The 25,537-nt window shown below is 43.9% G+C and overlaps 3 protein-coding genes across 3 annotated transcripts, besides 22 other annotated features; 1 reads left to right on the top strand and 2 right to left on the bottom strand.

The window, feature by feature from the left end:
• Window positions 1-1,118: 1,118 nt before the first annotated feature.
• PVX_094595 (hypothetical protein, conserved) lies at window positions 1,119-7,739 on the bottom strand (the record flags this gene model as incomplete). Its single annotated transcript, XM_001614337.1, has 1 exon — window positions 1,119-7,739. The coding sequence occupies one exon, from the start codon at window positions 7,737-7,739 to the stop codon at window positions 1,119-1,121; it is 6,621 nt and encodes a 2,206-aa protein (XP_001614387.1).
• Window positions 4,262-4,282: a microsatellite.
• Window positions 4,867-4,917: a microsatellite.
• A 226-nt stretch (window positions 7,740-7,965) lies between the features above and the next one.
• Window positions 7,966-7,985: a microsatellite.
• Window positions 7,986-8,543: 558 nt separating this feature from the next.
• Window positions 8,544-8,569: a microsatellite.
• A 407-nt stretch (window positions 8,570-8,976) lies between these two features.
• Window positions 8,977-8,996: a microsatellite.
• Window positions 8,997-9,516: 520 nt separating this feature from the next.
• Window positions 9,517-9,539: a microsatellite.
• Window positions 9,540-9,767: 228 nt separating this feature from the next.
• Window positions 9,768-9,945: a microsatellite.
• Window positions 9,946-10,347: 402 nt separating this feature from the next.
• Window positions 10,348-10,383: a microsatellite.
• Window positions 10,384-10,619: 236 nt separating this feature from the next.
• Window positions 10,620-10,639: a microsatellite.
• A 1,084-nt stretch (window positions 10,640-11,723) lies between these two features.
• Window positions 11,724-11,894: a microsatellite.
• A 249-nt stretch (window positions 11,895-12,143) lies between these two features.
• Window positions 12,144-12,168: a microsatellite.
• Window positions 12,169-12,364: 196 nt separating this feature from the next.
• PVX_094590 (eukaryotic translation initiation factor 3 subunit 7, putative) lies at window positions 12,365-14,771 on the bottom strand (the record flags this gene model as incomplete). Its single annotated transcript, XM_001614336.1, has 1 exon — window positions 12,365-14,771. The coding sequence occupies exon 1, from the start codon at window positions 14,000-14,002 to the stop codon at window positions 12,365-12,367; it is 1,638 nt and encodes a 545-aa protein (XP_001614386.1). The 5' UTR covers window positions 14,003-14,771.
• Window positions 13,204-13,244: a microsatellite.
• Window positions 14,133-14,199: a microsatellite.
• Window positions 14,624-14,707: a microsatellite.
• A 61-nt stretch (window positions 14,772-14,832) lies between the features above and the next one.
• Window positions 14,833-14,895: a microsatellite.
• A 97-nt stretch (window positions 14,896-14,992) lies between these two features.
• Window positions 14,993-15,012: a microsatellite.
• A 1,180-nt stretch (window positions 15,013-16,192) lies between these two features.
• Window positions 16,193-16,369: a microsatellite.
• A 32-nt stretch (window positions 16,370-16,401) lies between these two features.
• Window positions 16,402-16,459: a microsatellite.
• Window positions 16,460-16,726: 267 nt separating this feature from the next.
• PVX_094585 (hypothetical protein, conserved) lies at window positions 16,727-19,099 on the top strand (the record flags this gene model as incomplete). The annotated part of the gene is made up of 1 exon (XM_001614335.1): window positions 16,727-19,099. One exon carries the CDS (start codon window positions 16,727-16,729, stop codon window positions 19,097-19,099), a length of 2,373 nt encoding a protein of 790 aa, XP_001614385.1.
• A 1,024-nt stretch (window positions 19,100-20,123) lies between these two features.
• Window positions 20,124-20,144: a microsatellite.
• Window positions 20,145-20,797: 653 nt separating this feature from the next.
• Window positions 20,798-20,847: a microsatellite.
• Window positions 20,848-21,288: 441 nt separating this feature from the next.
• Window positions 21,289-21,382: a microsatellite.
• Window positions 21,383-21,409: a microsatellite.
• Between the last annotated feature and the right edge of the window lie 4,128 nt (window positions 21,410-25,537).

The following is a 25,537-nucleotide window of genomic DNA, read 5'->3' as shown; positions in this document are numbered from 1 at the left end:
TTGGAGAGTATTAAGAGGAACATAGGAAAAAAAAAAAAAAAACGGGCGTCAAAAGAGCCTAACGAGCAAACACACATTTGTGTCTACCTATGTTCAAATGAGACGTGTCGAAAGAGGGAGAAAAGCGGAGGTGAATGCGACTGGCGAATCGGTACAACCAACCCTGCTGGTTTGGGTTTTCCCCGATTTACCCCTCGTGCTACGCTGTGCTGTGCCGCTCACATTTTGCCTACATAAAAAATGACACATTTGCTTTGGAAATCGGTGTGCTTCTCCCAAAGTGTCCCTAACTAGAAAAAGCAAAAAAAAAAATGATAATGAAGAAAGGATGAAATTAACGGAGGCGGACGAAACTTGGGATGGCCACCTCTTAACGTGACGTAAAAGGCGTCAAAGTAACGTAAGCACAGTTTAGACAAAAATGTGGCGATGGTTGTGTGCACATCGCATAAGGCACCTTCCCAATGGGACATCAACCTGAGGATTGGAAGATCAAATGATAAAAGGAAACCTCCTGCGTATGTCCGCATGGGAGTATGCGCATAATGAACCGCCTAGATGATGAAAAAGGAAGTGGCCAAAAATGGGGAATAACAATTGCGCCAATTTTTCCGCAAAATTTCGCACGACTGCTCAGGGCAACGACGGAAAAAAAGCTCCCGCGCAAATAAGACAAAGTTCCAGCGCAAAATCGCATCAAAATTAAACTTCCGTTTAGGGTTAAATGTTGCTGGTCTTTCGAACATATTAAAAAAAAAGGTCACAGACGCAGGGACAAATTGGACGGATAAGGGGTAAATTAAAAGTGAGGGACCTCAAAAAGAGCACTGAAAGTGGCAAAATGGTCGGCATGCGGGGTAGGTGCGCCGGATGGCACACTGCATAGGCACAACGAATGGGCTACCTACGACGCAACGCCCTATCGGTGCACATATAGCCCATTTTATACACTCTAAAAAAAAAAAAAAAGCACAAATTTAGGAATTTTTTTCATATGCATGTACCTGAACGGATAAAAGTACACCGCATGCAAATTAGCTAACCGGATTGGTTTAAAGAAAACGATGTAGCATTCGTGTTACATAGTGAATGATTCTGGTTTGCCCCCCAAATGAGCACTAGGGAAGATAAAGGGTCTGGATCTTTTCAATCGTTTTTTTCATAATACGATGAAGAGATGTTATTCCAAGCAGGAACCCCTCGTCTATTTGATTTCTATTCAAACTAGCATGTGCAAAATCGATTATGTATACGTTGGCGCTTTTTAAAATTTTGCAGTTCAGTTTTGTCTGCATGTATGTGTCCCTTTCTTCCGGCGTTAGAGATTCTTCAAAAATGCTCTGCATTTTTTCCCTAAAGTTGAAAATATCTTCGTGGTCTTCCTTTTCCCGTTCGTTGCTTCTTTCTTCATCTGGGTCGACTGCGAGGCTGGCGCTGTTCAGAGCAGTTAGTTTTGTCACGTCGTCAGTTGGGTTTGCTGTCACGTCGCCAGTTGGATTTGCTGCCACGTCGGCACTCCCCCCGTCATCGCCCTTATCCTTGGAGGGGTCCGAGTCAAAAACGAATAACAAGCTAGTCCCGTAGAAGGCAAATAGCTGCTGCGATTCAAAGAAAGCCTTCATATGTTCTAGAATGAGGAGCAGCTTCTTCAACAACAGCTTAGACAGATGTACATTGTCACATGCTAAGAAGAAGGACATAAAGGCATCCACAAAAGCATCATCGTTTTTTATCGAATGGGCATCCTCCTTTGATATGAAAAAGGGTTCTTCTTTTTTTTTGTCCCAACCTATAACGCTTGTTAGGTGGAATCCGTGGGACAGGCAGGATCTGCTCTTTGCCTTTTGAATTTTTTTCTGTATAGAATCCGCATCACAGTCATCACCATATAAGCGGACCCCCATTTTTACATCCATTACGCAGGGGTGTCTCATTGTACTTAACACATTGGCTAAACAAATGGCAGTTTTATTTTTTTCATTTTTTAAAAGTGATTCATCAGTCTGTTTTGTGTTGCTTGGATTGTCGTTCACACTGTCACTTCGTTTCTGCTCCATCGCATTTTTTTTTTCTTCTTCATTCTGCTCATATAGGAAGTTACTACCTTCGCTTTTACGATCGACATTTTGGCTTGTACAGTGTTCACCAAAATTTAGCGTCACTTCGCTCTTTTTCGAGTTTTCCTTCGAGCTATCATCATGGTTGCTTTTGCCTTTCTCTTTTTCGTGTAATCCATCATCGATGGTTTGCTCCTTCCAATTGTGGTTGCCTTCCGTTTCATCCTTGGGGCTGCTATCTTTGAGACGTTCCTTCATGTGCACCACTTCAACCCCTTGGGGAGCCCCTTCCTGGTAACCCAGCTGGAGCAACTGCTTTCTCTTTAAAAAGGAATAGTAGCACGGGACGGTAAACTTCAAGAACTCCTTGGCTTGCCTTTTCTGCTCTTCGGATAGGTCAACGCTCAGGGAGACCCCCTCCACGGTCACTTCATCTTCGAGGATGGAGGCATAATCGTCCATCGTGCCCGAAATGCACATTTCTTTCCCACAGCATAGATACAACCAAGCGTAGAAGTAGGCTTCTAAATCGGAGCAAAGCTTAATTATGCGTGTAATTTTCTTATGTGCAGGTAGTATCCACTGGTTTCTGTGTCCACTGCCGTAGAAGAATATGAATCCTTTCTTCCGCTGGGTGTACATGGTGAAGGAGTTCTGCAGCTGGTCTTGGCAGTACTTCAAGTTCGTTAGGTCGAAGCCAAGGTGGGCATCTTGGTGGTCACTCTGGAGGGGAGGGCACTGGGTGAGACTCAAATTGGGGGTTGTTCCCCCTCCCTTTCCACAGGTGGTAGCTGCCCGGCCAGCCCCTTCACTGCTATTGTGATCGCTGACATGTATTATGTCATCCTCCTCGGGGATTTTGGTGAGGTCCCATATTTCTATTCCCTTGAACTCCTGGTTGTTGCCGCTAAAAATGGAAAACGTCTTCCTCTGCTGTTGCAGTTGCTTATGTTTCTGCTTCTGCTTCTGCTTTTGCTTCCGCTTCTGCTTCTGGCGCTTCCTCCTCTTTTCCATCTTGGGCATGGGACGCGACGCGGCGGGGGCACTGCTCACATTGCCGTGTTTACTTATCTTCAGTTTCAGCTTATTCAGCAGGATAACCTTCCTTTTGCTGCTCCTGCTGCTGTCTGAGCTGGAGCTGTTGTAGTCAAGTTCGTCGTTCGAAATGTACAAATCGCTGTGCGACAGGTTCGAAATGGTGGTGGACGACAGAGAGTACTGCTTCTTGTACGTCTGGTTGTACCTGTTTAATTGCTCTATTTTCTCCTTCACATGGCAATTCATAATTCCACCGTCGTCTTCATCATAGGGGGCGTCACCAGGGCTGCCAGCATTACCACCTCTATGGAGATCATTCTGATAAGGACCCTCTCCATAATGGGGGTAATAACTACCTCCATCACGGCGAAGATGATCAGCTCGAGTGTCCACCTTCTTGAATATACTAATTTTCCTTTCAAGACTTAATTTTTTATTTTCTAATCCTTTTTTTTTTAAAAAAGAATTATATGGTGGTAGTTTAATATTCAGGTGGAAAGGATCCCCTTTGAGGATGCACAGAAAGTATTTTATCACTTTGTATGTGGAGTAGTGTAGCTTTCCCGTCGTGATGAGCTCCTTCTTCTTGGACGTCATGTTACTAGTGTATGTCTTCCCAGCCAAGTGTTTCAAATGCTTGTTTGACGTTTTGTAATAATCTGAATAGCATTTGAATTTGTAAAAATTAACATGATCATTATCTTTGTGATTACTATTGATGAGACTTCCATGCTTAACTTGTCTCCAATTTTGCATCTTCCTAAAAGCGGAATCATTCGAGGGGGTTAACTCCTCTTTGTTTAGTAACCCGTTCGGTTCACTGATGTGATTCCCCTTCGGGAGGGCTTCCTTCATTGAGGGAACTCCATTAGGGGAGGTACCCATCGATAATCCGCCCTCCTTTGTGGGCATTCCCCCCTCAGTGGGTAGCTTCCCAGTGCACTGCCAATCTTGCATGAGGGGGTACTCCTTCTTTCTATTTTTGTTCTTTTTGATTAACGCCTTGATACACGCTAGGGTACACTTGGGAAGGTAATTCAAATTGTACCCCCCTTCTAACACGAGGATAATTCTCCCTTTGCAGAAAATGTTGGCGAAATTTTTTAACTGCAAAGTCATCCACTGGTAAAAATTGTGTGTGAGATTACACTCCCCCAGGGGGTCATTAATAGAAGCATCAAACCCACATGATATGAAAATAAATTCCGGTTGAAAATTTTCCAGTACAGGAAGGAGTAGATACTTAAATACGTAGTAAACGTCACAATTATTGTACCCTTTTTCGAGGGGCACATTGATGTTAAATTTGTAACCGCTTTTACTTCCCAATTCGCTTTTCGCTCCTGTGCGAGGATAAAATAAATTTTCTTCATACGACTTGAGTTTCTTTTTTTCTTTGGTTCTTTTTTTTTTCCTCTTTTTTTTTTTCTTCTTTTTCGTATCATCACTATGTGTGGCATTACTTGCAGTTCTGTTGGAAGAGTCACTCGAAATGGCAGCTGTCTTTTTCGTGTCGACCGTGGTTGATAGGGCACCCTCTGTGGTGCTCAAGGCGGGACCCAATATGGACGCTCCCTTCGTGTATGCCTTAAACGTTTTACTCGAACCTTTGTTGTTTTCTCCCTTCCTTCCTTTGCTATTCTTCCCGCTATCATCAGAACCGTCTTTCTTCTTCCCCTTTTCGCCGTTTGTGGCTCCCCCCCCGGTAGCGGTGCTAGCGCCTTTGTTGGCAGCTCCCTCCCCTTTCTTCTTCTTCCCATCATCCTTCTTCTTATCAAATCTGTGAATGGAAAAACATAGGACGTCCTTATCGCTGTAGAATATTTCTTGCGTCCCGTTATCATGGTGCACATCCCAATCGAAAATGAAGATTTTCCTTATACCATATTTTTTAAAAATGTATTTGCAAGCCACACTAATATTGTTGAATATGCAGAAGCCGGAGGGGCTGTTCCTACTGCAGTGGTGACCGGGCGGTCTGATGGCCGCAAATCCGCAGTTGATGTCAGTGAAGGAGTTGCTACTGGTGCTGCACTCCTTGACGCTGCACATGGAGGTTGAGTAGCTCCTAAACGGTTTGTTGAAAATGGGCACTTCTTCCCTATTGGGGGGGTTACTCGTGGGGGCATTCGTAGGATTACTCGCGGGGTTATTCGTGGAGCTACTCGTGGGGGGCCTCGCTTCAATCACGTTCGCTAATTCGGTGCCTGCCTCTGATTTCTCCGGTGGGGTGGCTTTTTCAGTCAAGTTGGCACCTTCCTGGGGGGAGCTGGCCTCACCAGTGTGGGGGGCAATCTCCTCTTTGTTACGTTCTGCGAGGGTGGAAAGGACCTCACTCGAGTGGTCCTCCCCAGGGGGTGCCTCACTGGGGTGGGGCTCACTAGGTGCCTGGTTTCCGCTGTAGCAGTAGTTGGACGTACTGACGGGTTTGTGAGTACCCCGTTTGGCAGTGTTATTGGAGGGTTGCTTATTTTTCGAACTACCGCTAAAGCTGCTAAGGCTGCTGAGGACGCCTACCCCGCTGCTACCACCGCCAACTGCGCCAACTGCGCCACTACCGATGTCGGGCGACTCGAATCGACTCATCACGTACAGGTTGCTCTCCGACTTGGAGCGCTTCAAATGAGTGTTGTGGTTAATTCTGTTCCCCAGAAAGCTTCTAACACTGTTGGGCGGAATGTTCTTGAAAAAGTTATAATTGTACCGAAAGGATTTCTTAAAATCGATGTACTTAAACTTTTCATTCTTATTGGACAAAATGGCATCACATAGATTTAGCAGTCCCCCAACGGCCCTCTTCGAAACAGTCCCCGTGTAGGACGTATAGTAAGTGTCGTGCTTATCAAAGGGATATATAACATCCTTCTTCTTATATTTTAATTTCCTCTTTAGGGAGTAAAAGATATTATTAATATGACTACTCGTATGGCACTCTTTAATTTCTTCATATAAAGCCTCCCTACATTTTATTTGAACCATTTTATTTATTACGTTTTTTTCTTTCAACGCTTTTATAATGCATTTTATTCTGTCAGGGCTTTCGACGTGATTTTCATCAAAGTGGAGGTTCTTACACATGTACTCTTCATCACATACGAAACCTATGCAGTCATATTCTACATTGTTACTGCCGCTCTTGGGGGAGGGGAAGATTTTCCCATTTTTTAGATCACCCGGGTGGTGCTCCTTATATTTACTGTCTAGGTGTTTATACAAATGGTTAGCATTCCTCGTTCTGTGCGCCTTGTTTGTGTTGCGGTGTGTGTGGTAATTGTTTTTTTTGAGAAGCGAATTTTTGGGAGGCTCGGGCGGGTAGTGCTCCTCCAGAGCGTTGTCTGCGTAGGGACTGGGGCCTCCATGGGGGGCTCCTCGCACGGTCCCTCGCGCAGCACGGCCCGGAGCGGAGAACTTAACGTTGGTAGAGAAGCCAGCGGATAAACCAGCAGATATCCCAGCAGATGCAGCAGCAGATACGCCAGCCGATGCGGCGGCGGAGAAGCCACCCAGTGCCCCCCCCTCGGCTAGCTCCAAATCCGTGTCCGCCTCCCCCCCGACGTCTAAATCGGCACTCTCGTCATACTCAATATAAAAACTGTTGTTCAGTTGCTCCATCGAACTGCCCTTCTTTTTCAGGGACAGAAATATTTTGTCCAGGATATACTTGTTTGCGCTGAATTCCCCATCGTTGCTGCTGCTCGTGGATGATAACTGCCCCCTCCTAAGGTGCCTTTTCTTCCTAACTGAATAACCCTTTTGCAGTTTACTCCTCCGTTTTGAGGAATTCTTATTGATCATATTATTCCTTATGCCTAGCCCTTGCTTGGCGTTTCTAAATTCCCTTTTTTCATTCGACTTTTTTTTTTTTTTCCTATCCCCTTGATTGATATCACTTTTGCTTCTCCTCTTCCTCTCCGCTTTTATCCCCACTTCGTGGTGTTTGTTGGTCAAAAATTTTTTCGCCTCGCGGTTTGGCTTGCGCGGGCTTCCACCCTCTCCTTCGGACTTCCTCCTCTTATAGCTGCTGCTCAGGCTGCCGTTTTGGTTACTGCTTGTGAGGACCTCGAGGGGGAGCTCACTGGGGGGATGGTCACCCGAGGGGCGATCCCCTGGGAAGAGGTTACTCATAGACTGGCTACTCGGGGAGCGGTCACTGAGGGAGCGATTATTGCTGGAGCGGTAGCCCCCCGCGCGATTGCTGCTAATGTGGTTGCTCGTGATGTGGTTGCTACTGACGTGGTTGCTACTGACGTGATTACTGCTAACGTGATTACTGCTATCGTGGCTACCGCTCTTATTTCTGGCACTCCTCAAGGGGGGGGTGCCCCCATTTCTGCTGCTCCGGGCACTGCTACTTCTCCCATGGGAACTTCTCAAATCGCCATTTTTAAGCGCGCCCCCCTCGACGGCTCCGATGAGGTCGACCACAAACACATCGTCCCCCCCCACCTGCTGTGCACCGTCAGCCACGTTATTGGACTCCCTCAAATATAAACTAATGTCATTTATGTTATCGAATTTTTCTATGATGAAGTTATTAAAGTAGGCCCCCTTGTCCGGAAGTTTCAAATGTGCTATAGTGTCTTGCTTTAATGGTGTCTGCTTGTTTTCATTTTTACTTTGATTACTTATGATCCCGTTTTTCATATTTAGCAACCGGGTTGGTATGTGGCGTTTCTATTAGGGGGGAGGGGGTCTTCGGTTACCTTCGTGTGTGCATATATATAGATTTATACATACGTGTGTATGTAGGCCCGTATACGTGCAGAGATACGTGCGGGGTAGTGGTGACTGGAGGGGCGCCTTTTGCACGTACATCCGTGCCAACATATTACATGTGTGTGTAGACGCTCATCTACTGGGTACTCTTTTGAAAGCATACTTTGCACACACGTTTGGGTGTGTGTATTGATAAGCGGCGGGGTGCACAGGGGTTAGGTTAACTGGCGAATTGCACACAATTTAACTGGCGAGCGCGTACACGTGTTTTTTGCGCCCTTCCTGTTTCCCTCCGCTCACTCAACGCGGCACTTGGTTATATTCTTCTGTGACGTTCCTCAGGGGGGGTACCTCCCTGCCTCCGTCACTAGTCGTTCTTTCCCCGCCTTCGCTGTTCCTTTGTCACCTATCACTAAGTGGGGTTAACAGGTTAACAAGTTAGCGCGTTAGCGGGTTAGGGGTTGGCTATGGTTAGGTTATCGCTTCGATGACGCTTCAGTGTAGCTTCGTTATCACTTTGGTGTTATTTTCCCTAAAAGTTTTACTATTACTTTTGGTAATATTTTGGTGATATTTTTGGGGATATTTTTGGTACTATTTTTGGCACTATTTTTGGCACTATTTTTGGTACTATTTTGGAGATATTTTCCTCCGTATGTTTACTCGCTTTTCCCGTACTTTGTTTTTTTTTTTTTCCTTTTTTCCTTTTTTTTGCTTTCGTTTTTTTTTTTTTTTTTTTTTTTTGCGTACTTGCCTTTCCAAACTAACGTTCGCTCTGTTAAAAAAATTGTTTAGGAAATGCAATATTTTAGACAAATAATGATGAAATTATTTTTGGAAATTATATTAAAAAATGAGGTGAGAAAGGGGTGATTTTTCAGGGTCCAAATTTTACACGTATACAAATACATACGCGTAAATTAATTTTCTGTGCGTGTGATATCTCGCGCGTGTGTTCACATGTATGCTCCACTGATTCGTTTGTGTACTTGCGCAAATGCATACGCGAGCGGATTGTTCGTCACAGCATGGGGGACGTTCGCCGAAAGTGTGTTTGCGAGGAAATGAACCGCCTACACTCAAACACACACCTTCCTGAGCGCCCCTGCTACGTGCACATGAACGCGAACTTGCATATGCGTACGGTACAGCGCTCATGCGTAGCGCGCTTATGTGTACGGCGCTTATGTGTACAGCGCTCATGCGTACAATTGCTATCGTACGTGCGAATGAATATGCGCATATGTGTACGCATACATCCCGTACGTACACATGCGCACTGGCCTGTGCGAGGCGATACCCGCAATGCAGTGCCGCGAGGGGAATACGCCACCCGTGTACGTACACGTTATACACGCATAGGTGTAGGCAATTGGCAATTGGCGAAGCAACCAAGCAGTGCAGCTGGAAAAAAAAAATAGCGCGAAATTGTTAAACACTAAAAAAATGATACGCGCAAGGGCCGCGCGAGGGAGGTAACGCAAAAAAGGAAAAACAAAGGCGAAAAGGCGAAAAAGAAAAGGCAAAGGGAGAGGCGAAAAAACAAAGGCGAAAAGGCAAAACAAAAAAGATAAAACGCGAAAGCAAAACAAAACAGATAAAACGCAAAAGCAAAACAAAAAAGATAAAACGCAAAAGTAAAACAAAAAAGATAAAACGCGAAAGGCGAAACATTAAATAAAGTGTAAAATAACAAAGTGAAAAATCTGTACTCGCGAGAAAAGAGTACTGCTGGCTGGCAGGGTACTACAAAACGAGCGATGCACAAGTGCAGAAAAGTGAAAAATAGCTTCTAACTAGTCATCCACGCAAGAATCAAACAAATCTAAAAAAATGGGAAAAAATAAAAACGCAAGAAGGAACGCATATGCATAGGAATATTGTGTTTCCTATTCCTTTTTTGTTGGCATGTTATTCTTTTCTCCATTCCTGTCAAATGCTACAAAAGGGGTAAACGTTCCTCGAAATTTTTTAGCTTCATGTTTTTAAGCTGTCGGCGTCCATGTGTTCAAATCTTCGACTGGCAGGTTGGCAGGTTGGCGCTTAGCAGGTTGGCTGTTTTACGCTTCGCAGGTTCGCAGCTTCGCAGCTTGCTATCCTGACAGTTGGCCCACATTTCAGCTGGCCTCACATTCGACATGGCAATATTTCAAAATTGCAGCTTCGCACAAGTGCGCCTTCGTAAAGTTGCGACGGCGAAATTGTAGCTGAAAAAGGCAACTGGAAAAGGCAACTGCAAAAAGCAACTTCAAAATGCAACTGCAAAAAGCAACTTCAAAATGCAACTTCAAAATGCAACTTCAAAATGCAACTGAAAAATGCGACTGAAAAATGCGACTGAAAAATTTCATCGACAAAGTTGTATCGACAAAGTTGCATCGACAAAAATGCATCGACAAAAATGCATCGACAAAAATGCAGCTGCGCAAACTTACAACTTCACAAAATTGCAACTTCACAAAATTGCAACTTCACAAAATGGCAACTTCACAAATTTGCAACTTCACAAATTTGCAACTTCACAAAATTGACAGAAAAGATAAACACCAACTGTCTCTCACGTCTGTAAACGCAGTTCCATATTTTTCCCCAAAAAAAAAAAAAAAAAAAAAAGCGAAGCGATGCGGAAATTTGCTAACATATCCATTTGTTTACGTTTATTTTTTATTTTTTTTTAAACGGAGAATGGAACAGGGCAGGGAATGGTCTCATCAGATTTTTCAATGGGAGCTGCCCTCATAAAAAAAAAACTATGTATCTACATAAACACTCACGTAAGTGAATATGCATGCGCACATGCACACCTGTCCTTGCATGGGTTCCCCTCCAGGCGCATAGCCTCACATGCAGCGAAAAATTTAGGAGTAAACACAATGCTAGTGACAACTGTTTCGCCTTTGTCGCTAAAAATGATTCCTATTGAAAGGGGGGAAAAATAGAACTAAGTGGGAGCTCTGATTCGCTTATTCTCCCCGTTGTGTTGCGAACAAAGGACTTTTAACAAATGGGTTGGCAGCCGCAACTGCGCAAAAACTCACTTGCTCTTACAGATATGTGTGTGTGTTCGTTTCTACACAGTTAGCACACATATATATGCACGCTCATTTGCTGCAAATCATTGAGAGACTTCACTACGCTCATGTCAGGGTTAGCTGTTCGCAGGTGCACCATGCTGTGCCCGTTCTCTTCTGCCTCATTTTGCAAATTGCCGAAAAGTGAGAAAAGGAAACTTCTACACTTAAGAGGGATAACAGCGCATATACTGCGTAGAGGTAAAAAAAAAAAAAAAGGCCCAAATGATCACCGTCGTAGGGGGATGTACAGCTGTTGCGGTGCCCCCAAATTATGTTAAGCATATGCGCAAATTTTGGCGGTGACTAAAGTGTCCCAACAGAAAAGCGGAACAAAGGTAGTTTCACTCGGTACGGGCATCCCGTAGACAACCATAGGAGGATTTCAAAAGTAGAAATGAGGAAAAACCAAGATCGTATGAGAAGAGCAATGCCATTGGGGAAAAGCGAGTGGACAAGCCCGAGGGCACAATGAGACACACACTTTGGTAAAACTCCAAAGGCGGGGGGGGAGACCTACCACTTAGGGGTCTCCCCTCAAAGGAGGAGTGAACTTTGTGCTGATGAACGTAAATAAATGTTTGTTAACAACAAAGGACATGGCTACAAGCACCCCGCACATGTGTGCATGTACCCATTGGAAAAGAGCAATCAGTGTGTATGCATGCCCCCCCACCTTTTCCCAACACAAATGAGCAAACTTGGCAACACAGAAATGACGGCTTCTTTTTTCTTCATTTTTTGAATCCTGCGTCGATTCATCCCTTACCTGTGAAGCGCTCAAGACGAAACAGGCGGTGATTGGAACGATTAACTCTCCATGTCAGCAAAGTCCACCCCGCGAGCTTTGCAAAAATGAAAAAAAGGGCACTCAAAATGAAATCGTTTCCTCACTAAAAGGGAGTGAACAGATGGATATGTTTTTTTTTTTTTTTTTTTCTACATTTTTGTGATTCCTCCCCTACATGTTGTTATCTGCCGCCTGCGCGGTGGACACTTCCCGTAGCGCTTCCTACACCCACGCGACTCAACCACAATGGCTCAAAACAGATGCATTCCTTTTTCCCTTAAATGCTATGGTACAGATGAATTTAAAAAAAATTGCAACAGGCTGGCAAGTTCTTAAAAATTTTACACTTTTATATAAAAAAAAAAAAAAAAAAAGGCGAAAGGTTAAATGTTAGAGAGGTAAAAACCGTAGGTAGTGCTGGAGGGGAAATGAAAAGGAGCTTCCAAACGTTCGAATATTTACACAGGTATGCATACGCCTAGGCGCGCGTGTTTGAGCAGTGTGACCTTCGCGCTGGTCGTTTTGGTGGGGGCCGCACAGGGGGTAGTTTCCTCCCGGTGCCGCCGCCTTCCCACATGAGTATCCCCCCCCCCGGGGTGATATATGCAAAAATGATGGTTCCTCCCCCGCGCAGGCGCCGCCAAATGTGAAGCGGTCAAACCGGTGGGGCACCCCGCCGAGCTCCCCACAGCCTAGTTATTTTCATCGTCGTGCGTGCAGTAGAGTCGCAGGAGGGCCTTGAGGGGGTCCTTCAAAATGACGTACTTTCCATCGGGCTTCTCCGAAATGATGTCAACGATGTATCTAAGGATGCCCCAGATATTTTCATATTTCAAGCCAATCTGCGTTGACAGATCTTTGGTCTTGTGGGACTGAATGGAGAGGATGTGGTGGTTCTCCGCATCATTGGCATTCTTCCTCGAAATGAATCCTAACTTGATGTCTTCGCAACCGCTAATCAAAGCTTGGCATATAAACTTTTGCAATTTGGAAGTATTGTTCCTAATTTCATTGGCGAGAAGAGCCCCCTTTTGGTTTTCAATTTGGGACCTCCAGTTTTTATGGCTCTTAATATCATATTCGTTAAGAGCACAGATGTAGACATACGAGTTAGCCGTTCCTTTCAGTTTGGAATGGATCTCCCCCCTGGTGATGAGGGTGCATTTTTTTTTAGAAGATCCATTTACTATAGGGGGGACAAGAATTTTTCTATACCTATAAAGGACATCAAAATTTTTGCAATTTTTGGCAGTAAAGGAGGCATTATCAAACTGCTCCGCCTGTTCATTTTTTAGAAGCACTTGTTTCCTAAATCGCTGATTAATTTTTATGGCTTCAAATCCGAGAGCTTGCAAACTATTGATTTTATTTTCATTATCCTGTGTAGGAGCGTCGATCGAGTTTTCATTAACGGTTAGTAAATCTACAATGGAGTCTTCATCCTTGTCTATAATAATTTTGTTCCCCTCTTTGGTTATTAACAAATGCCATGAGTACTTGGACTGCGCTGCTGACATGAGGCAGGAGAGTATCTGGTCGGTCGAAACGACAATTATGTTGCTGCTATTCACTCCATCTTCCGCTACCGCTGCGGCTGCTTTGCTCTTTTTGTCCTCGTCCAGGAGAATCTCCATCAAGGACTGATCGTCCATAGTCTTGCACACCAAGTTGATGCTGTCCTTACTTTGGTTGACCAGTCCTGGGGGGCTCTTCACATTAATATTTTCAAATTTTTTATCGTAGTATAATAATCTGCCTCTGAAGTAAATATCTTGCATTTGGAAGTTTTCCATTTTTATTAGCTTCTTTGGCAATTCGTTAAACATAACTTCGCATTCGACTGTCCATACCGGGGTGGGCTCGATACTCCACTCGGTGAAAATCCTATGCCTTGCATTCATTCGAGCTGTTTTCGCTTGCTGCAGTAATTTTTGCTTCTTCTGCTCAGCTGTTTTGATTCTGCTACTGTAGAGGTTATTTTCTTCTTCCTGTTTTTGTGCAAATGCTTGTGTGGTTTGCTTGTTCATAATTTTTTTCTTGCCGTACATGGGTCCCTTTTGCTTTTGTCCTGCTCGTAAATCAACTGTTTGGAACTGCAGCTCGTCCTCAAATGCATTTCCTTCGTTCGAATTCTTGTTCGCATCCTTTACGTTCTTCTGATAGCTGCTGCTCGTGAAGTCGCAGATTTTTCCTATTTTTTCGAATTTCATCGACGGCTCAAACTGGTACTTCTTCAACTCCCCCATGCACTGGTTCACCAGCTCCTCGTTCTTCGAGTCAGGACCCCACGTCCTGTTGTTCGCCACTCCGATTAGTTTAAAGGCGGACATGTTCTGCTGGAAGCGGTTGTACGGATAGGCTGCTATGCGGCTATACCGCTACACAGCTATTGTGCCGGTCGGAACACCAGTTAGCCCCTCCTGGAGAGCACGATCGGGCAGCTCGGTTACACTTGGAGCGCAGAGGGAGGCAGCGGCCGAGGCATACGCGCGCGTATTCGCAGGGCCAAACCTTCAAATATATACGTATAAACCGTTCACATATACATGCATACGTATACGCGTTTACTTTTCCCCCGCTTTTGCTAAACTAAACGTGTACTGAAAGGAAACTCCCCTCCTGCGTCACAAAAGGGGTTTTAAAAAAAATCATAAAAATGGAGCACAGCTCAACGTAGAAACGTACATATAAGTATAATATACCTCCCGCCGCTAAATGCTAATTTGGCATTTTGCTAAAACGGGAAGGGCAAAAAAATGGAGCCTCCTTCGCGCAACATGGGGCAGGTAAGTTACCAAAACGTGTACGTACAATCTGATGAGGCAACTCTTTTGAAGGCGTGGAAGAAAAATATAGTGAAATATAAAAAGAGGATCGGATCCTTTGAAAAAGAATTCACCTCATAAAGTATTTGATAAGTCGTTTTTTCTTTCACCATGTATAGTGTTAGTGGTTCACGCGAGATGGTCAAAAAAATGCAATTTTTCTTTTAACCCTCTCCGAGTTCGTTTCCTTTCACCTTGGCGTATGCAAAAATATGTTGTACAAATGTATGGCAATTTTTTTACGTCAGTTTTTTTTTTTTCTCAAGTTTGCCGTGTACCACATGTGGGTAAAATTGAAGCACTTAAATGGGGCCACCATTGGCATACGCCACTACGCATATGATTTTGCCGCGCTATTATTTTTATTTTTTTTTCCAGATCTTCGACGCTATTTGCGCTATAAAAATGTGGTGAAAGTGGAATGCTTTTTTTATTATCCTCATTGGTTACCTACTATATACATTTGTATGATTGTTCCTATGGATGAATTTTTTTTTTTTTTTTTCCTTTTCACCCTTTTGGGAACATTCCCATACTGTGGGGAGTGGTCTCATCGTGCCTTTAAAGATATATATCATTCGCAAAAAAAAAAAAATCGGTTCACATATACACGTGGGGAATATACCGACCTGTAGGCTCACAACTCTATGACGTCGGCACAGGCTTTAGCACATGGGACGTGTGCACCGTCGTCAGGCAATAAGCCCCAACTCGCTCGAATTGTTCCTTTTCACCGCGCACGTTAACCACTGCGCTGAGGGTTTTAATATTCTGTCATGTTCCTTTTCCGAGGGTGTAAACGCAACGGATGGATCGTTAAACTACTTTTGAACCAAATGGTTTTACCTTCTTTTTACGTGCACGCACGTAGGTGAATATGTTACATACGCACCCCACGGTAGGGAAAAAATGTCTGGCATCTGTGCAGAGGCAAACGGCAGACGGAGCCCCGCCGCGAGAAATGACGCACATTTGTTTTACCACACAGGGAACGCGCACGGATGGGGGGACCCCATTTGAAAGAGGATAAAAAAAAAAAAAAAAAAAAAGAGGACTTGAAGGGAAAGGCCTCTACTTCATTTTGCGAATATTTTGTGAATAAAACGGAAAAGAAGGAAAGGCTACGGATTTTTTCTTTGTTGTGATGAGGAAGAATTTTTTTTTTTTTAAATAGCCCTCCAAAATTTTCGCCTCTCTGGGGAAATAATAACCCTCCATTGTGGGGCCATTTTGGGGAAATAATTCTTCCCCCGTGCAGTTATTTTTTTTTTCCCCCCCTTGTGGTGTCCTCCCTCCGTTTTGAAGATAAATTAATTATGCATGCACGTATGTAACTGCTTCTCTTTTCACTTGGGTGTGTCTGTCGAGTGGAGAGCAACGTGCGATCATGCTTCCATGCGGCTATGCGCTGGTGTAGACTCCTCACCTTTGCATCGAGCATACGCAGTGACAACATGTGAACAAAGTGAACCAGTCAAACGCAATCGCAACTTATTCATCACTGAAACGTTAGGGTAAAAAAATAAAACAGTAGCAACTGCAACGCAGTGAAAAAAAAAAGGACATCCAGGGGGGAGGCACATTCACCTTTAACAAGCTATGCTAAAGTAAAATAAGTTAATGACATCAAGGTGATGACGACGAGGTGATGACGACGAGGTGATGACGACGAGGTGATGACGACTAATTCCTGGTGACCCCCGCTGTGTCCAACCCAACATGTTTCCGGCAGGCGTATGCATAAACAAAAACCATACGCTCGGAGGGACGAATGCGAGTGTCGAGCCACTGACAGGTGTTTCCCTCCCGTTTGTGGATAGCGCCCACTGAGGCGTCTCACACGCGTACACATTTACATTCATATATATACGCGGCGCCATGATTCATCTGCGGCACGCGCTGCGAAAGGGTGGCGCCGTAAAACACGTGAGCATTGTAGGGAGTACGCGCAGACTAGGCGAGAAAGAGCTGAAGAGATTTTCCCCCATAGGCAACAGAAAGTTGCACAGTAGGAACTCACCAAATGGAGAACAACATGAAGATAACAACAGTGGTAGCCTTATTTCTGAAAAAAAAAAAAAAAATAATAATTTCTTCAAAAGTTTGTTTGTGGCCACATTTTTCTGCTACATTTGCTACGAGGGTTTGCACATTATACTGGACGATGAACGGGTGCGGGAAAAAATAAAAAAGCTCACAGGCTTGTCTAACCTTATAGATTTAAAAATAATGCCACTTCAAATGTACTTGGATGGAGTGGCTCAGAAGCTTAAGGGGTACCTACTCGTGATTGTAAAAAATGGAAATTATTATTCGCTTCTCTTGTGCCGCTCGTTAAAAGGGTTTATCTCGAAGCGTGATGATAATTGCAGCGGTTTTGTCCGTCCGGTTGAGAAGCGGGATTTGTCCGAGCCGCTTTCTTCGCCGAGGGGCGGGGGCAGCGCAGATATTGCTCGTGATGACGAAGCAGGTGCAGCCATCACCACTCTCACCGCTCACATCGCAATCTCCCCCGAAGATAATTTGAAGCACACCCACACTGCGGAGAAACCCCCCATTGAACTGCATTCACCTATATGCTTTGATGAGGAGGCGCATGGGGATAATAGCATGCTGGAAGAGGGAACGCCGGAGGAGACAGAAGAGGCGAATCCAGTTAGAGAGACTTCCCCTAATGGAGACTTAGAGGAGCACTCCTCAAGTGATGACATAAGACTTGTCATCGATCTGCTCAACAGGGTAAACTCCCCCGAGGGGGAAGAAGAAGATGTGCTCAATTTGCATGGTGAGGATCTGACCAACCGCTGCCCCATCGATGGGTACGAAGATATGAGCATTGGGGGAACGACCATTGGGGGAGTCACCATCGGGGGAACCACCACTGGGAATACGCCAGATGATGAAGTGACTCCTCATGGAGAAGACCAAAGCGGTGGCGCAGAAGAGATGTTTCTAGGTGAACAAGTGGAAGAAACGGAGAGGGAGACAAATGGGCAGCACAATGTGAATGGACATATTTGTGCAGATGAGGAAGAAATCAATAGACCGGGAGAGGATAACCCTGCTGATGTGCCGCTAACTAGCGAAGAGAAGCAACCCCCCCTGGTCGGTAGCATCGAAGAGGACCAAAAACTATTCGCAGATGAAGTAGTCACTACTGTCACGAAAAAGACCCACGATGAGGAGAACAAAGAGGAAAGCTACACTGATACGCATGGACAAACCGCTCACACCTTAATAGAGGGGAAGGAACTATGCAGAGAAGGGCAGCAAAAGGATGGAGGCGCAGAGGAAGCAAGTTCGTACGAGAGAGAGGCGGACATTTCACTCCGAAGTGATTCCCACCCCGTCAAGGAAAAAGACACAACTGAGGGATGCGAACGGGAGGTAGAGGCAGCGGCAAAAAAGGGGAGTGATAACCGTGACGATCAGCAGAGTCCTAACACACCACAGGGGAACCCTCCAAGTGACAAACACATCAGAGAAGAAATAGCAGAGGGGCGATCGGAAGTCCCACTGAACGGTGGGGAGATAAAAGGAATTGTAAAAAATGAAGGCCAAAAAAGTGAAGGCCCATCTGGAGAGCTCTCCAAAGAAGAGCTAAACGATAAACTCATCACCATGTTCCTAAACGAGTTGTTAACAAGGAAGTACAAAGACATTTTGATGGAGGAGGAAAAGGAAGCTCTGAAGAGGGGCCTAACGGTTAAGTACAACGATACATATTTGAAGGAAAAAAAAAAAATGCAAAAAAAATTACAAAAATGCATGAGGAGGAAACTAAAGGAGGCAGAAATGCTGCTAAAGAAGAGCTACGAAAGTGAAAAGGAAATCTTCGCATGTCTAATGAGAAATCAAAAAAGGGAAGAAGTAAAAATGGAAAGAACTAAGATAGAAGATGAATTAAACAGGGTAAGGAAAAACTACCTGAGCAAAATAAATTCCTATGCATGTGACGTTGATGCTATGAGGGGCAGCCACTTTAGGGAGAAGGTCAAAATGGAGAAACTAGAGACCATAAATGATATACAGAATAAGCTCATCCACCTGCAGAACTGCATTATCCAAGATTTAGCCATTGAATCCATTTTGACAGATGTGAAGAGGCACTTTAAGAAGGATCCTTTCCTAGACTCGGTATTCGCTACCTTGCCGGATAATTTTTTTTCCCATACGTTCAAACCGACTTCGAATAACATAGAAAAAATGAAAAAAGAATTTTACATTTTGTACAGAGAAGGGGTGAAAGAAGCTTTCATACAACATGGCGAGAATTACTTTTTAAAAAAAATCATAAGTAGGGTTGCTTCCTTTTTTTACCTAAATTGTGAACCTAAAATGGGCATCCTTTTTCACCGGTCATTGACGGATGATTCTTCTTTAAAGTGTAACTTGGTACATTTGTCCTACGCCTTAAGTAGCGTGCAACAGAACCAGTTCGTCGATGCTCTGCGCTATATTGATGAGCTCACCGGCAGCTGCAAAACGACCTTTTCGCCCTTCAGCGAGCACGTCCGAAATGTGGTTCTCTTCAGATACTACTTGCGGCTTGCTGTGTCCAGGCTGATGCTGGCCGGCAAGGCTTTGCGCCTGGCGGAGTAGGTCAGGTGACCCATTGAGCGCGTAACCATTTGGCAAATCTTTTCCCCCAAATGGTCATCACGCGAACGTCTCTCTTGTTATGCCTCTCAGCGTTCCTGCTCCCCGGTTACACTGTTTCACCTAATTCGTATTTTTTTTTTTTTTTTTTTTCCTCCACCTTTCTGCACCTGCGCTGCCTGCTTAGACATCTCATATTCGATTTGCGCCACCCCATTTTCACCACTCGAGGGATCCAATTTCATAGTCCATTTTGCGAACAATATATGAAAACCAACGGAGAGGTCCCCTCCCCCTAATTAACGTTTCTTCCCTGTTTGAAAAAATGATCCCACCTTGGGTAGGTCGTCACAAAAAATGGTGCATTTTTGCACAAAGCTGTTTTTTTTGCGCGCGGTTAGAGAAGCATACTCTTAGTGCTACAACCCCGCTTGCATCTAATGTGTGCGTGCAGAAATGCCCCTCAACAAATGTGGGTCAATCGTGTGGGTGCTTCTTATTTCCCTTGTGATGTGCAACATAATGGGGCGAAGCAGTGCCGGATCGATGCCACCCATTTTTGCTTCCCCACCGGTATGCCCTCGAACGGAAGTCACGCGAGATTGCTAAACATGCGGGGTATAGGTGAACAAAAAAAAAAAAAAAAGGTGCCATCAGATGAACACTAACTGGGAGGTTTTCCCCATTTGAGCAGCAAAATGGGCTATGCTCAAAAAAAAAAAAAAACGAAAAAAAAATATATATCTCACTTTTTATGTGATCCCCTTTTTTTTTTTTTTTTATTCTCAAGCACATCGACACCATTTCGAAAAGGCCCAGTTGCAAGCGTGTGGAAGAAGCCCCCGAGTATATTTTATGTCGCTTCCTCTGTTCGGCGAACGTTTGTTTTGCTATTTCATCTGCATGGCAGTGCTCTAATGGATACCCTCCTAAATAGGCATACACGATTTTTTTTGTACCTCCAAACATACGTGTGAATACACACATTTGTTAAAAAAACGAAAAAATGAACATTTTTACCCAACCGTGCAACACACGCTCCGACGTTGCAGTAACACGTTACGCATTCGCCATGTCGATTCATGCGCATGGGTAAGGACTCCTTTTTGTCATTCCCTTTTTGCCACTCCCTTTTCACCGCTCCTTTTTTTTTTTTTTTTTTTTGCAAAATTGTGCGATCGTGTCTCTCAATGTGAAATTAAATGAAGTGGCTTCCACTATGCAGTTGCTAACAGGAAAGCATCTTACGTTTTTCCGGTACGTTTTATTAGTACGCTTTTTCTGGTATGCCTTTTCTGGGGATATAATCCAAAGCTGCTCGCGCGAGATTATCGAATTTGCACGCGAACGCATGCACTCATAAAATGTTGGCGACACAAATGCGGAGCTTCACGAATGGAAGGAGGCATGTGGAGATAAACAAATAAAAAAGGGAGATCGATCAAAGAGAGCCCTCCTCAGAAGCTCAGAGCTGGTGCGCGCACGAGCGCATGTCACCGCACACGGGCATCACATATAAAAAAAAAAAATATATAAAATAGCAAATATATAAATGCGCAAAAATGTATAAATTAGTATATATAAAATAGTATATACAAAGCAGTACATATAAAGCATATATATATAACTATATGGGCGAACAAACCGACTAATGCTCAATTTTGCAAATGCCCCACTGTGCAATAAAAAAAAAAAAAAAAAAAAAAAGGAGAGGCATATGGGGCGACTTATTGGGCGTATGCCTTAAATCGATCAGCACTGCATGCGCCGAGAGTGGTGCACCACGAATTGCAGATCCATTACACCACTTGCGCAAATGCTTTGAGCGCTCCGCAAAACGGGAGGAGCCCTCCCAATTCGTTAATGTGTTATGTAGTGTGGTTGCACAGAGTAGAGGAGGAAGCGTATGCATGTTCCCTTGGCCGTGTGCCCATGTGCTTGCTTGGCCGTATACTCACGCTCTTGCTTGACTGTATGCTCACGTTCTTGCTTGGCCGTTTGCCCGTGTGCTTGCTTGGCCGTATACTCACGCTCTTGCTTGACTGTATGCTCACGTTCTTGCTTGGCCGTTTGCCCGTGTGCTTGCTTGGCCGTTTGCCCGTGTGCTTGCTTGGCCGTATACTCACGCTCTTGCTTGACTGTATGCTCACGTTCTTGCTTGGCGTTTGCCCGTGTGCTTGCACGCTTTTACGACCATTCAGTTATGCTGTGATGCGGCCACAATTTGATCACTTTTTTATGAAAAAATGCTTCGCAATACTTCGTTCCCTTTTGCATGGAAGGGGCACTACGCTTTTGAGCGCGGAGGCAAAAAATGCCAAAGGGTCACTTCACTTAATGGGATGAGGGCGCATGGCGAAGGAGTGTGGCCTCAAAACTTGTGTAGCAAAAAAACTCGTATAAATGATAACGGCCCGTATATATATAACGATGCGTGATGAATGCACAAGTGCATGTGAAAGTGCATAATTTATGGGCTACCCCAGTAAGGCAAAATTCGAAACGGGTGCATTGCAAAATAAATAAAAAAAAAAAAAAAAAAAAAAAAAAACCGAAATCGTGCTGGCACTTACATGCGTTTCGTATTAGCTTCGATATTACACACGTGCATACCTGGTTGTACGTTTCAAAAAAAAAACAAATAACACTTAAAATGGGAGAACAAAATTTGTATGCCATTTTGTAAGAAGTTGTTTTTCCTTTTTGCCATTTAGCAGAATTCTTTTCGTAAGTAGTTTTTTTTTTTTTGTATTTAAGTTCACTTTTTTCCTCATTTGTGCATGCACCTTTTTTTTTTTTTTTTTTTTGTCCCTACATCCGTTTGTCATAAAAAAACATTTTCACAATGCACGTATGCTTATGTATGCAAATTGGTCCACTATTGAGGGAGTGAAGGGGTTATTAAAATGCTAGAATTGATGAAAAAAAAAAAAAAAAATCAAGTGGTAAAATTTTGAACAAAAAGTTGTTCAGAAGAGTAACTCCCCCTGTGCGGCACTTTTACTGCACCTTTTCAATTTTAGCACAGAAATATGCCAAATGGAAATATGACCAATTATCATTCGCGTGCATTTATGTCTGGGGTGTTTTGCCAAATCTGTTAGAGATTTACTACTCATTTTTGTGGTTTTTTTGGTTATTCCGTAGGGTGATCAGCAGGTGGATGCATTTTGGGATAGTCCCGCCTCTCCGCCATGACACCCTTGAGGAATACTATTAACAGAGGCATCACACCAAAGGATTATCTCATCAAGGTGCTCCTCATTTGTATTCTTTTTTGGGGTACTTCACTTGGCACGGCCCTTCTTATGCAGTGAAAACGCCCTCTTGGTGTTGAGCGGTGGGTTACAAAAAAAGGGGGTATACTTCCCTAGAACAAGGCTTCCTCCCCTTTGCACAAAAAAATGCACGGAAGAATACAGTTAAAGGGGGAATGGAAAAATTATGAAGTCCTATTGACATACGGGTAGACGTGCAAAATGCGTCATGATTTTTCCCCCCCTGGAAGGGCTTACACGTCGACCAATTAAACTATATTGCGATAACTTCTGTTCGGCGAAAACAAATCGTCTCGAAGAGTGCAAACGGTGGCGACCGACGGAAGAGCGGTTTTACTGGGGTGCTTCAACACGTAACCAATTCAACCCCTTTTATGTGCCTTTAAAAAATGCACATGTTGTTTAATTTTTTAAAAGGTTGAGCAAGTGCCTTGTGGCGATAAGGAGAATCGATCCTTTTGGCGACAAATGGTCTTCGTGCCATCGCCTAAACAAACGCGATTAAACAAACAAAATTTCGAGCGGCACGATGACAAGGTTGCACGGTGCTTCAACGTACGCATTGGCATGAATCAATAAAGGCAGTTCATGTGGTTTGTGTTTGAAGTGGTTTGGCGTGGTTTGACGTGGTTTAGTGCGTTTTGACGCGGTTTGTTGCAGTTCGGCGCGGTTTGGAGCGGCTTGGCACAGTTTGACGCAGTTCGGCGCGGTTTGGAGCGGCTTGGCACAGTTTGACGCAGTTCGGCGCGCTTCTATGTGGTTCAACGCAGTGCGACGTGGCACGATGATGACGTGCATTGGGTGATATGCCTTTTTGAAAGAGGAAAAACAGGTTGGCACTTATTCGCCTTATTTTTAAAAGCGTCCACTTTTTTTTTTTCTTTCCTCCTGTGCATTAAAATTTGGAGGAAAAACACTTAGGCAACCGACGATGGGGGCGGAAAAAAAATAAAAAAAATAAATTTGACTCTTTTGAAAGTGAAGTAAAACAATCAAATGTTAATCCTTTTCCGTTCGTTTGTTTGCTTGTACCTTTTTTTTTTTTTTTTTTTTTTTTTCAATTTCACCTTGGCATGTTCCTTTTTTACAATTTTCTTTAACAATTACGGTTAATGATGTATATGTATGTATACATCCATGTTGGCTTTTTTTTTTTTTTTCCTTTTTACATGCATATGTATAGGGAGAAGATCACTCTTTCTAGCTGCTTTTTTTTTACATACAACTTGGGGTTTCACTCCCCGCTGGTTGCTCAACATTGGGTGCTTACCGTTTGTTGCCCACCCACTGTTGGGTGTTTTCAGCGTGCCCGTTGTTGCTCATCCTTTGCTAGTGACTTTTCACTCTCGTATAGTTAGTGTTCCCAGCCCAGCTGCTCCTTTTTTTTTTTTTTTAAATTCCGGAAGGGCGCAATTTTCAGCCAATTTTCAGAGCAATTTTCCTCGAATGTGCATGACTGCAAAACGTTACTGCATGCTACGGACAGACCCACCAAAAAGGAGCATAGGAAAAGGCACATGCGTATAAGAACAAGTACATGTGTTTTTATTATACGCATGCGGCATGAGCATGTGCCCCCCTGCATGCAACATAAAAAAGAACAGAGCTGTTCAAGCAGAGTGAGCTGAGAGAGTCGTTTGCAATTTTTGGCCAAACCCGGTTATGTTTCATCGTCAATTGGTGCGCAGAAATAAGCGATCGCACAGCCGCGGGGGGTTAAAAATTCAGTTGGACTCATCTGGGGAGAATCATTCGGACAGATTGTAAATATACAACGTTTATGTATATGCATATCAACATATTGACGCGAAAGTACACATGCCAGTTGCAAGTGTAACCATTTGTATATACCCGCACAGCTGCAACTTCCGTTGGGGGAAAACAAGCCTATTTGCTTTTACTGCGGTCGTTCCTGTCAACCCGCCCCGCACGTTCACAAGGCGTTTTCCTCCCCACCGCTGTATGGGAGCAAGTCAATACATTTGCGCACATACACGTACATGTGCTTATTCACTTATATGTATACACATGCGTGTGGCTTGAAGCAACAGCCAGTTTGCGGGCACACCAATTAAGCACATTCGCGCGGTCGCGTAAATGTACATATATGTATATGTACATGCTTATGTATACGCGTGCCCGTCGGAGGCCCACTTCTCACACATGAGCGAATTACGTGCAACGCAGCCGTTACATAAATACATTGTTCTGTACGTATACATATTCTGGCGCGTTTTTCGCCAAGTGCAATTTGACCATGTAAAAAAAAAAAAAAAAGTGCATATAAGTGAGAGTTTCACTCCCAGCGCGCACCAGCATATAAGGGCATATTCATACACGAGTATCCCATTTTTTTATGCACAACATTAAGTACATATTACTTGCGCAATTTACGCGAACAGATCGTGCGCGCACGTTTATTTTTGAGAAGTGAATGCTGCGTATGTACGTATGTACGAAGCATCATACTGTGCTACGTATATGCATATAAGAATCACCTTACGGTACACTACACGTATATACATATGTATGTACCAAGCACCTCATTGTACTCGCATTGTATGCATATTCCCCGCGCACGCGTGAACATATGAACAACCGCGCGGCGAAGCACAATTCGGCGAAGCACAATTCGTTGACTGGTGAAATCGCGATCACCCCAGTTGTAAACGCGCAACCCAGTTTTTTTTTATATGCCAAACAATTTTATTACAAGTAAAAAGCACAAGTATATGTGATGAAACTGCGCGTATGTTTTGTACTTATTCGCACTTAAGTGAACGCACGCGCATACCACATGTGCCATATTGACGTGAACATACGCATTATATAATAATACTCTGTACGTGTTAAATGCGTATACTCGTGGGGGGCGCATAATGTGATACATGCACGCAGCAGAGAGGAATGCGCCGTATGCATATTATGCCGTACATTATCGTATGGGTACATATTATGGCGAACACTGTGGCGTACATTATGGCACATATAATATAATGTTCATTTTTACATGTGGCGAAAAATATACGCATACACGGTCTGCATAAATATATACATATACATGTACGTTTAATACACGTTTGCATTTATTACATGTAAAAAAAAAAAAAAAAGCGCAAAAACCCCAAAGTTTGTGCCACAATTGTTAATTCAAATTGCATTT

The sequence above is a fragment of the Plasmodium vivax genome, chromosome 8, assembly GCF_000002415.2.
Source record: "Plasmodium vivax chromosome 8, whole genome shotgun sequence".
Taxonomy (NCBI): domain Eukaryota; phylum Apicomplexa; class Aconoidasida; order Haemosporida; family Plasmodiidae; genus Plasmodium; species Plasmodium vivax.
This window is presented reverse-complemented; position numbering and strand designations above follow the sequence as displayed.